This window comes from Pinus tabuliformis, chromosome 3_2, assembly GCF_031772625.1.
Source record: "Pinus tabuliformis cultivar Carrire ecotype Pingquan chromosome 3_2, CPIR1, whole genome shotgun sequence".
Classification (NCBI taxonomy): Eukaryota; Viridiplantae; Streptophyta; class Pinopsida; order Pinales; family Pinaceae; genus Pinus; species Pinus tabuliformis.
The window spans coordinates 762,328,597-762,341,577 of record NC_142302.1 but is presented as its reverse complement, the minus strand read 5'-3'; the positions used below and the strand labels follow the sequence as shown (position 1 = coordinate 762,341,577).

The following is a 12,981-nucleotide window of genomic DNA, read 5'->3' as shown; positions in this document are numbered from 1 at the left end:
TTGAAGACGTCGGAACACGTCTCTAACCTAGACCACTAAGTATGAGCATTAATATTTCAAATGCTCCTTAGATCAATTGATATATTTACACATACATCCACCTATGAACCAGACTTTCATTGCCTTGATACCCAAAACAGATGACCCCACATCCTTCAATGATTTTCGTCCTATATCATTATGTAATTGCCTCTACAAAATTATTGCCAAAATCATTGCCAACCGCATTAAACCCATTCTGTCCTCACATATCTCTGCAGAACAGTTTGCCTTCCTCCAAAATCGCCACATCCAAGAGGCTATTGGTACTGCCCAGGAAGCCTTACATTCCATAAAGCTGAAGAACCTCAAAGGCATATCTCTAAAGATCGACCTTGCAAAGGCATTTGACAAGGTAAACTGGCTCTATTTGAAGATGATTCTCACCCATTTGGGCTTCCCCCACATGCTCATTAACTGGATAATGGGTTGTATATCTACTGTCTCCTTTGCTATCCTTATTAATGGTTCGGCCTCTGCTCGCTTCAACATCAACAGAGGTATCAGGCAAGGCTGCCCTCTTTCCCCACTACTCTTCCTTATTGTCATGGAAGGGCTTAGTAGGCTCATAGCTACAGCAAAAAGGAATGGAGACTTCAGCGGACTCAAAATTACTGATCAGTACTATCTTACTCATCTACTGTTTGTTGACGACATCTTAATCTTCTTGAATGGAAGTGTCCGGGATTCCATTGCACTAAATGATATTCTTCAACTCTTCTGTAAAGCCACGGGCATGGTGATCAACAGGGAGAAATCTACCAGGTCCACGATGGGGTGCACATATCAGGAATCTCAGCTGGCGACCCAGCATTTCCCCTTCTTGGAAAATAATTTGCTGGATGGCATCAAATATCTTGGCTTCAGACTAAGGCCGGATGGGTACAAAATTGAGCACTGGTCTTGGCTTATCAACAAAATTGAAAAAAGGATAAATTGTTGGCATCATCGTCTTCTGTCTAAAGCAGGTAGACTACTGCTGATCAAATCTGTTCTTGAGGCTACCCCAGTTTACTGGATGTCCCTTACATGGATCCCAAAGAGCATTCTTCAAAAAATTCAACAAATTTGCAACAGATTCCTGTGGAATGGCAATAAAAAGGGGAAGATCTTTGCCTGGACAAGATGGTCATTGGTCACTACGCCAAAGAGATGGGGAGGGTGGGGACTAAAATCTCTCTCGGAATTTGCACAAGCGTTGACAGCTAAGCAGGGCTGGTCACTTCTTAAACCGAACAGTTTATGGGCGGAAGTTATACACCAAAAGTATATTTGGCCCTCTAACATCATTGACTGGATTCGCAGACCCCATTGGAACCGACAAGGCATATCTGCGATCTGGAAGGCCACTCTAAATGCTATGCCTCTCATTAGAGACAATCTGCTATGGCGAATTGGTAATGGTACACAAGTCCGCATAGGCTTAGATCCTTGGCCTGGATCTGGGAATGCGCACCTACTGCCGGAAGGTTTGGTTCGTTATCTCAACAACAGGGGCATAAAATATCTTGCACAGATTGGAGATCAGCAACATTCTTCCATCTTTTCACAGGCATGGATAACTGACCGTCAGTGGCAACTGACAGATGAATGGAACTCTAATTGGAAAGGCTACATACAGGCACTAACCGAATCGCACATCAAGCTACATGAGGAAGAGGATGAGTTAATTTGGGCGCCTGCCAAATCTGGTAATTATGCACCGAAGATTGGCTACTACAAGTTGATCGAGGCAAAGAATCCCGACATGCATAAAAACTGGTGGTCAGCTATCTGGCACCTACAAGCTCAACCAAGAGCTCGACTTCTCATGTGGAATATTCTTGCAGACAAATTACCAACTGGCTCCATCCTCAGGAAACGAGCATTTGCTGGACCAACATGGTGCGTCCTATGCAGAAAAGAGGAAGAAACATCTCTACACCTATTTCTTACCTGCGAGGTCACAAAGGATTTATGGAACCAGGTCACACAGGCCCTCAATATAAATACAACTTGGCAGGGGGCAGATATACCTACGGCCTGGGAACAGTGGTGGTCTGTTGTGGCTTCAGAAAAGTCTAGGAATTTACCGCTTTTGGTGTCCTGGTACATCTGGAACAGGCGTAATGCCATAATCTTTGAGGACTGCATGGTCAATTGGCACCTACTCCCACCGTCCATATGCGCGGCATACACGGAGATCCCATTTGAAAATAAACATAACACTCCCAAGAACATTATGCCTGAAATTATTAACAAGGATATGCCGTGGGCATATTTTGATGGGGCTGCACCGAGGCAAGGCTGTGGGGGGGGCATTCTATTTCATCTATCAGATTCACACTATTTTCACCTGAGAATGGGACTTGGTCCGGGCACCAACAACCATGCTGAACTAATTACTCTGAGACATCTTCTCTATTTTGCTTTATCCAAAAACTGTCGGCAACTTCACATTTTTGGGGACTCAAAGATTGTGATTGATTGGGCAAATAACAAATCTATCTGTCATGCATATTCTTTGAAACATATCTTGGAAGAAATTGTTTTTCTTAAAACACATTTTGACCAGATCACTGTTTCTCACATCTACAGGGAAAGAAATTCAACTGTTGACCGGCTCTCGAAAGAAGCGGCGGATCGACCTCTAGGAGATTGGCTGATCGAGGAATACAAACCAGATGGGATGCACAGATTTTTTCATCGACCATATATTGACGGCCTCCTACAGGGGGGCAATGACCCCATCTAAATTTTTTGCTATGCTATGATACTCATTGTATATAACAGCTACAGTACAGATCGTCCTTTTTTGCTATGCTATGATACTCATTGTATATAACAGCCACAGTACAGATCGTCCTTTTTTGCTACTGTATAGCGGATAACACTCTACAGCTCTGTTTATTTTGGTTTTTATTTGAGACATTGCACTTTCTCTGAGGGATACAGAACCATCGTATCTCTGTGGGTCTCTTTTGATGTAATTTTGTTTCTCTGAGCAGTGGTGAAAACCACACTACAGCATATGCCATTGGCATCAACAGCATGTAATTTCTTTTAATAGAAATTATGAACTCTCTTTCTTTGGAAAAAATTGATATATTTAAAGTTGATATTGAAATTATGTTTCGGTTTCAAGGTCGTAATGATGTCACTTGAATCCATATGATGCAACTATATGAGAAAAGGAAAGCTTTCCACTTCAATGAAAGTTAGACTAATTAAGGGAAGAAATTTCAATCTATAATGCATCATGCAAAATGCCTTCCACCAACCTTCACTTTTGTCTTCCAAATACAATGCAAAAAGTAAAAAAAAAATGACTTCTAACTATCCTAAATGCAACTTTTCGAAAGCAAAATGGTTTTACTTTATAAATATGCACATATATGAATTATGATTTTCTTTCCAATTTGAATGATTTGATGCACCTAATACAGTTTTTAGCTTTCAAACACTGGAAAATGCGATCTATTTTCAATGATGAATCTCAAAAAATAACTTTTCAATGCAACTAATCTAATGAATTTTTATGAAAAGTAAATTTCAAAATACAAGCTAAAACAAATGCAAAATGATGTTTTCAATGATTTCCACAGAAAACAACATTCAATCAATCAATAAAACAAGTATCTCAACAACACCAACAAGCAATAAGTGATGACCAATTGATTAGAAACCCTAGAACTTAATCAGATTTCACTTCGAATCCAATGAGACAAATTTTGCAAATTAATCAAGACAATCAATCAAAAACACCATAGACACTCTGGAAAATCACTGATAGAGGACACAAAGACTGAAAAACAAGAAGAAAACCCCTATTTTCTCTTATACTCTGTGATCATCATGCTTGTCATAGGTAAAACATCGATCATCGTGACTGTAATAAAAACATTCGCGATGTCATCGCGACTGTGAGAGGTAAACCTGTGATGGGCGAGAAAAATGAAGAAAAAATAAGAAATCTTCAAGACTAGACAAAAATCAATGTTCTCAAGCAATCACCAGCAAGTGAAAATAGTTACAAGAAAGCAAACAAGCTATAAAATTAACGGTTGGTCAAACTCATCACAAAATCAATATGAAGGATTAAATGGAAAGGATCATAGCTTCCCCAATGGATTCACCATTTTGTTGTCTAGGTAAATCCTCTTTGTTGATAGAGACGATCCCTCTAGCCCAATGAGTGGGTCTAGCAACCAAAGTGACAATCTACCAAACACTTTCCTAAGTTACAATTTGGAAAGAGAAACGAAGAACATGGCCTACCTCATTCTGATGCTATTTCGATCTCCTTTGTTGAAGACCTTGAATCACTTGCGCCACGAGCTCGTTTCTATTGCTCTTAGCGTTTATGAACCTACACAAGAGATCAAGACACAACAAGACATGAAATACAACTAGCATATTCAAAAGCAACCTACTTAACTGATCAAGGAATGCTAAGCTAAATGATACATGAGAATACACATTTAGAGAAAATGAACCAGTAGTTGTATATTATTAGAAAATAAAGGGAATCATACAACCAAGCCTTGATGTTGATAGGCTCTCCTTGAATGAATATCCAAGTCCAAGCTAAGCTCTCCAAGCACTCCTCCAAGTCAAATGAGTATCATATAGGCATAATCTTAGCATAAGGGTGCAAATAGACATAGACCAACCAACCTCTAACCATTTGGGAATGGGAGAGAATGAATATATAGGCTGGGAAAGGGAGTTAGGACCTCTCCAAAGATAGGATTAGGCCCTCATCTCAAGGAGGTAGCTCATAGGGATAAGACCAAGAGGCCAAGTTGGGAGAATTCAACCTCATCTACGTCAAACAACCTCTAGCTCGCCGCTATGGAAGCTTCTAAATCACGAAGCTTCTCATCCTCTTTCGGAAAATTGCCTTTTTGGGATCATCACGGGTATACAAGTAAACAAAGCAATGGCATCACAGGTCTGGCATGGTGCAATAGGCAACCATCGCAATTTTCAGCCTCATAAGAGTGATGATTCTCAAATTAGGGTTTTAGAGCTATTTCCTTCAGAGGAAGCTCAAGGCATTTTCCAATCAATGTCTTAGGGAAGATCTGAGCTACATATATGAATGAGTACACTGCATGATGGTCATGTTTTGGGCACTTCGAGGTATGTCACGAGGAAGTGCAGGAGGTGTGACAAAATATTGTGTAACAGTATAAGAAATACTCTTAAAGCACTTTATGTACCACATGAAACCATGCTTCTTGGAACTATTCAAGTAAAGTAAGTTGGATTGTGTACATGGTTTTGAACAAGAAATGAATAATAATGTTGAGTTTATCTATAAGACATAACACATTGGATTAACGAGAGGCCATCTGGCTTTAAAGAAATTTAGAAAGTAGTTGATGTCAAGATGAGGGGATCACGAATTTGAATCTCTCGATTTATGCTAAAGAAACAACTGTGCAACCCCTTTTGGGCATATACTCTGAACAATATTTTTCATGCATTCAAATTGTATTGCTCCACCTACATTCTCAAGCCCAAAATAACATCTCTATTATGTTCTTGCTTAATGCAACCCAACCTATGATTTTTTTATGAACAATCTTGGCCATGCATTCAAATTGTCCTACTCCACCCACAGTCTCAAGCCTAAAGTAGCATATCTACTTTGCTTTTGATGAATGAAACCCCAATGTACACATTATAAAAATTTTGGTGTCAAACAATTATCTTCAAAATCAAGATTCTTAGTTTTGATGAAATTTTAGATGTGGTGGTGCATTTGAATCTTGTTGGACTATGTACATGGTTTTCAATAGGAAATGAGCAATAAAATTCAATTTATTTATAACACATTGCATTAATCAGGGGCCATATAGCTTTGACAAATCTAGAAAGAAGTTGATGTCAATAAGAGGGGTGTTGTCGCACAGAATGTCTAGGCACCGCAACAAGGGCTCAAATCGGGGGTTGTCACCTTGATCCTCAATCTCTTCGTTTAAGTTGTCTCCCTACAACAGGCTAAGGCGGGTAGACCTTATGGAAAAATGGAATGAAGAAGAAATAGTTGGGAACCAACCAGTTCAGGAGACACAGTGAAGCGATCAAGTACTTGATTAAGATATAACAAGACTTATAGGATATGATTAGATTTTAAACGATTGATACCAGTGTCTTATGGAGTCAACGATCTTGCTAGGGAAATGAAGACCAAGTAATCGATTAGCAACTGCTGCTTAGATGAATGACTATCTTATATGAAATGCAAACCGTAAAACTAATGTCAGATGCAAGAATCTTGGTTAATTTTAGTTAAATGTCTATCTAAGTTTTAACCCTTCGATCCTTTATGATGATGATGATGATGGTTAACGTTCGCTGAGACCAAACATTGGTCTATCGGACCTAAAGAAACAAATTATTTATTTTGATTTAAGATTTTATTCCTATGCTCAAAAAGCATGGAGAGAAGCCTCCCAAGCTTGCTATATTGAGCCTGATTTCGTAGTAATTGGCAGAAAGAAGATAAGGTGAAGCACACTAAGGTGTGATTAACAATACCTCTCCTGAAAATCTAACATACCCGATGCTTCTGGCACTGCAGAGAGTTGTGGTTCTGACGACTGTAAGGTCACCGTTTTAATTACTATTAAAAGCAGGCTACTCAAGCAAAGATGGATGGATACCTATCTCTCTATTGACCAAGCTTATGCTTGGAAGTAAATTTTATTTATGCAAAACAAACTTATATGCAAATGCACTAGATGATGAGAAGATGAGATAAAGTTAAATTCAAGGATGAAAAGATGCTTATGTGGCAGAAACTTCCAATACCCAAATGAAACGTTCGCCTTATTAAATGAAGACTCAAACTTAGACCTCTGAAGATATTGCAATTAAAACATAAGCTTATTTAAAATCTTTCTGATATAGTTATAGCTCAAAGAGAACAAAAAATTCTTTGCAATTAATATTAACAAATGCTCAAAAAATATTCAGTTTATGAAACAAAGGGTATGCATTTTATCACAATTCCATAACATAGTACTTAATTTTTAGAAATTGATTTTTAGGATAGCAGTAAGAAAAACTTTATGATAGCAACAATATAACAATGAAAATAGTAAGCTATCAATGATATCTTTATGCAAAAAATTTACCGAAAATTTTCCAAACTTGCCCACATGAATTATCAAAAAAGTTCAACGTGTTATGATGTGATTTCCAGAGTTATATCAGATCTAATATACTTATTACAGCCAGCAATTAAAACATGAAATAAGCCTAATGATGAATGTCCAGCTCAAGAAATTAATTCCTTAATGTATTAGACAACTTAGGAACTGATTTTAGGCTAACCCACATGAAATTTTTCCACTGTTATATTTCAGACTTCAGAAACAGAATTATTCAAAGATAACAATCACCCAAAATGTAGATCTAGGCCAAATTCTTGATACACATCAAACATAAATGACTTATTAATGTATTTAACAATTTTTTAGTTAATTTCAAACCACTTAAATGTGTTTTTCACCACTATTAGAAAGGTATATGATTGTTGTAGCAAACAATGAGGAAAAAGATGGTTTAGAGATCAAACTCTTAGGCCCTAGGCCTTGAAGATCACTTGTCCAAGTTGCCAAAAAAAATTCAATATCTGAAACACAAATTTTTACCAAATTTTCTGCAAAAACCCACCAATGATTAGCTTCAGAAAATCAAATATTCATATCAGAAATGGAACAAGGGAATCTAGGGCCAATGGGAGCTAGCACTAGGCCCAATAGAACTAGTGTTGGGCTAGGAGAAGAGAGATATGGGCTTAGGAGCCCCAAAACCTGAAACCCTTCTTCTGAAAAAAAATTATTTTGCTTCAAATCTTCAGATTTATTGCAAAATCTTTAATGACTGGCCTTGTAAAAATATTTGGGATAAGATATTGTGCTCTAGTGCCTAGATCTGTCTCAAAACCCCCAGATATACTTGAAAAATCTCAAATCTAAAGATTTACTTGGCTGATTTCTCATATCTATTCCTGCAAACAATCTTTGAGCCTACATCTTGCCCTTTAGGGTATAGATCTAGCTCAGATCTGAAGATTTTCTTGGCTGATTTCTCAAATCTATTTCTGCACAAGTGAAAAGAGAAAAACCCAATACCCAATATGTACATAAATAGAGAAAATCTCAAAAAACCCAAGTGTTAAAATTCAAAATTATGTTACAAAATTTCAGATCTACACAAGTAAATAACAGATCTATACAAATAATTTACATGTCTATACAAATAATTTACAGATCTATCAAATCTGAGAAGTATGAGTCCAACTTTTCTCCCAGATCTGATAATCTAAGGCTCTTAATAGCCAGATCTATCAAAATTTCCACAAACTATTTAAAAAAATTTGAAATTTAGAGAGGTACTAGCCCAAAAACACCCTGCAGCCAAAAAAAAAAAAAAAAAAATTATCGTTAGATAAATCCTAAGGCTTATATGAAGTAGGCTCAGAAAATGTGTTGAGAATTGGTTGGTCCAACCGAAAACTATCCCCAAACACTCAATGAAAACCTGAGAGATTTTCTGCAAACACTAGATCAACCATCAAATCAAGTAGAGAAATAGAACAACAATAAAATTTTGAAGAAATAGAGATACCTACTACTTCAATCAAAATTAAAAATGTCACCCTAAATCCAACAAACTGAATAAGATACATGTATTCAGATTATTCTAAGAGAGCTATTGATTGATAGTTTTCACATAATATTAAGCAGAAATTAAAACAATATTACCATAAATTCATGAACAAAAACACTACAACACATTGAAACTCCAAAGACTTTTGCATTAATTCAAAAAAGTATACAAGAAAGCTTGAGAGCTTAGTACACGATCGAGTGATCGGATGATAATTTGACTAACAAACGACCTCCTATTTAAAGATAAATCTTCCAACAGCTAATTCGAGTGATCCTCATCAAAGCAATCTCGATCGTTGATGATGATCCAAACTTCTTTTAATCTCATCCGTCGAAATTTTAAATTATTGAAGAAATTCAAATTTTTCAATTAAATGCATTTTAATTAATTCAAAATTAAATTTTTGAATTAATTTTCTCAAAATTTTGACTTTGACTTAACTCCAAGGACCAAATGCTTAAAATTTAGCAAAATATTCAATTTACCTTAGTCTCTAGACCTCTTAAAACTTAATTTTTAAGGACAAACAAATTTTGCCTTCGGAGAATTTAAATTTACCTAGGACCTAGAATTAGTTAAATTTTTTACTTAAGATTTTAGTTAATTTTGGCCAAGAAATTTAATTAATTAACCTATGAGGGGATAAGTTATTTTTCTAACCCCCAAGACACTTTACATCATGATTTCTACATTTTTATATCTCAAGGGAAAAGACCCATTTCCAAAAAACCCTCACAGACTATCCAGCTCTGCGACACAAAATATAATCTAACAAATCAAACAATTTGTAATAAAATAACATAACCAAATGGTTAAGATTATTTCCAAATCACTTTTACATAAACTCGATCTAAAACACTTGGACTCCCCTAAAATCCCAGTGACAAAATACATTTCGACTTTGGAGTAAAGCTGAAGGAAAACTCTGTTGACCATCCGAAAATGGATCAGTGAGACAAAAACCCTCTCGAGATATAAGTCATCACCAAAAAAGTAGGTTTACGTAAATAATTACATACGCGACAGAATCTGTTGAGATTATTTACATTATACACATGCAGACTGAGTTTACATTATAAGATGATGATCAAGCTGATGATGATAGCTAGATGACACGAACACATCGATCAAACGCTATCCCTTTTGCGAAAAAAGGGGTGTAGTGCTATGGGTCGTTGACACATAGTGGTCAACAAGGGGATCATGAGTCTGTGGATATCTTGCTTTGTGCTAAGAAAACAATTGTGAAACCCCTTATGTGCATATTCTATGAACAATATTGTTCATGCATTTTAATTGTATTACTCCACCTACAATCTCAAGCCCCAAATAACGTCTATGCTCGATTCTTAATACTGCCAATGACTCTTTGCCTGTACAAGTGGGAAAATCTCAGTAAACATCATGCACATAGGATGCCATATCACCAAGCTTGGTACTTTTAATGAGCAATTCCAAAAAGAAAATAACAAAATTGCATAAAAATATGTTTGCTTATGTTTTTTCCTCTTTGTAAGAGTACCACCAATGTGCTTGCTCTTAAGTCTCAGCACCACCTGCAAAGCATCAAGAAACTATTTACATATGCATAAAATAAATGTGGGTATTTTTCAAATAACAACGGATTTCTTACCTAGCCATTTTTCATGAACACAAAAATCAGTTTCTAGTGTAGGTCACCTACTATACAACCAACAATTGGGCATGTCCAAAGGAGGGATTAGTCAAAGCTGGAGATAAATTCATTCCCTAATGTAAACACAACCAGGTTTATTATAAATTGTTTCACGTATGTTTCAGAAGCTAAAAATCCTCTTAAGTTTGGGCTAGAAAGTTTTGAATCAATCGAAAGCAACTCTCCATGCAATCCAATCCGACTCTCTCCATGCAATCCAATGCAATTGTTGGATTATCAAAACCTTTTTCATATGAAATTCATAAAAAAATGAAATTGAGCCAAACTTGAAACTTCAAGCTCATTATCAAAATAGAACGACATAAAACTTCAATCTAAAGTTATGAGAATGATATCCACATTTTTTTGAAAATAAAAAATCAACATCAAGTGAAACTCAACATCATAAACAAACTTCTCATCCATAATAAGAGTCTGATGCCATGGAAATAAAATAATACAAAGTTCACATAATATTGCCCATCATCAAATTTCTACTACATTGCCAATTCTTAAGAAGTTATCAAGTAATAAATTGCAAGTTGTAGATGTCTTCTCTAAATTTTGAAGGACTACATCAACTAAATTTCTAGATTCAACATAGGTTTGTTGTCATCCTTCCATCCTTACTATTTTGATTTGAGTACCTTCCTGCAAATTGGATTTTGTAGGCATGGTTGAAGCATGACCAGATTTAATATATGAGTCAGTAAGAGATAGCTAAGTAACAATCTTGTGTCCATTCATATATGGGATATGGCAATAAATCCTAACTGGCATGCAAGCTATATAAACACACGAAATAGTATTGTATCCTTATAAAAGTGAAAGGTGGGAAATGTATACTGCAATATAGGCAATATAGAAAATGATCAAATACTAACAATCTAGTGAGCAAGCAATAAGTCAGTTTTTTATGATTGTTTGCTAGGACTTTTATAATTTTCAATAACCTTACAAGTAAATCATGTAGTTAGCTACAATTCTTCCTACAATTGAGGATTCAAATCTTTCAAGTAAATTTATGCTTTATTGTCATAATCAACTCATAAGAAAAATACAAATGTAGAGAGTTACCATGAAGTTTCCTTTCTCATTGGTTGTTTGCTTGTTGTTCTCTAGCATCAATCAAAAATGAATATGAGAAAAATGAGCCCACTTGTATAAATACATATATGTATAAGTCTCTCATTAAAAAAATTTATGTTAATAGTATCCAAACAATAGTATATGTGATCTCACATTTTTTGCAACAATACTAAAAGCCTTGTTGTGCCTTGTGTAGAGTTTTGACTTTGATTCTCTAAATTTCCTCTTTGCACATGAGAACCATGCACTAGAGCTGAATTCATTAATTGATAATAGGCAATGATTAGGAAACAATTACTAATAATTTGTAAACATAGAAAGCATGTTAAAGACAAGTAGCATATACAGTTTCCAAGCTTACATGGATCTATGTAATGATTGAGACGTAAATTTTCTGTTAAGTGTTATGTCAAGATCACTTGAGCTCTCATTATTTACAATGGACGAGTCATTGTTACTCAGTATTATTAGATTTTACTTTTATATGTTTTCTCAATATGTAATACTAATAAATTTAATGCATTTTATCCCTCATTATTTCAAGACCATCTTAAATGGGAGGAATCTATGTAAAATCTTAAACATGAGAGCTTGATGTTGGAATTGAGTAAACAAAAGTATCTTTGTAATAAACAAAAAATAAATAAATAATAATAATTAATGAATTTTCTTTAAATTTTTGAAATAACCATAAACATTTTTAAAATTTTCAAAAAAAATTCAAATATTTATATTATTTCAAAATTAATATATTTAATAATAAATATCAAAATAACATTATATATACTGTATTTAACAACGTAATAATATTTTATATATACATGCATCAACCTAATAATATTATATATATACATATAAAAATAATAGGTTAATATCTAGAGAACCATATCTATAAAACATCTCAAGACCCATCGTACCATAATAAAAAAACATGTATCCACATATGCATAGGGGAGGGTCGCCAATACATGTGCGCCCTCCCCGCCACGTCATAATACCACGCGTCAACCCACATGGCTCCGGTACGACACCTGTCCACCGTGGAGCTGGCCGTGTGGGCTATCACCTCGAACATTAAAACACCTCCTTCGCGCCATTTACTAGGTTGGTCTGGGCTCATTTCGACGATGTTCCATTTTCCCTTTGTCTTTCTGCTTGGGGCCGGTAGTTGGGCGAAGCCCCCCGCCGAAGATGGCGCGGGACGGCCCTATAACCTGCGCGCATGGTGGTTAGAACGTGTGCTGGGGAATGGTGTGTTTGGTTGACAGGGTTTGTATTGTTGCGCGCAGAGTCGTTTATTCGTGTGCTGGTGCGAAGGTTTGATGGAGTTTCTGGGTTTCTGGCTGGGACAGCGGTTCTGCTTTTCTTGTGCTTTTCCACCTGGATTTCTTGGTCGTTCTGGAATGCAAGCTGTTTAACATGGAATGTCGGTTGTTTAGCGTTTCTCTGGTGGTGGTCTTATCAGGCGATTTTGTTGTTTGGGGAGGAGTCGGTCGCCATTCTACTGA

At 36.0% G+C, this 12,981-nt stretch overlaps 1 protein-coding gene across 1 annotated transcript; it reads left to right on the top strand.

Annotated features, from left to right (window-relative positions):
• Nucleotides 1–463: 463 nt before the first annotated feature.
• LOC149182853 (uncharacterized) lies at nucleotides 464–12,981 on the top strand. Its single transcript, XM_089414704.1, has 3 exons — nucleotides 464–2,327; nucleotides 12,742–12,827; nucleotides 12,913–12,981. The coding sequence occupies exons 1-3, from the start codon at nucleotides 464–466 to the stop codon at nucleotides 12,979–12,981; spliced, it is 2,019 nt and encodes a 672-aa protein (XP_089270830.1).

Coding starts and splice junctions, on each gene's coding strand:
- LOC149182853 (XM_089414704.1), top strand. CDS start 464: ATGGGTTGTATATCTACTGTCTCCTTTGCTATCCTTATTAATGGTTCG. Junction 2,328..12,741: donor GGCTGCACCGAGGCAAGGCT/GTGGGGGGGGCA, acceptor TTTGGTTGACAG/GGTTTGTATTGTTGCGCGCA. Junction 12,828..12,912: donor GGTTTCTGGCTGGGACAGCG/GTTCTGCTTTTC, acceptor TCGGTTGTTTAG/CGTTTCTCTGGTGGTGGTCT.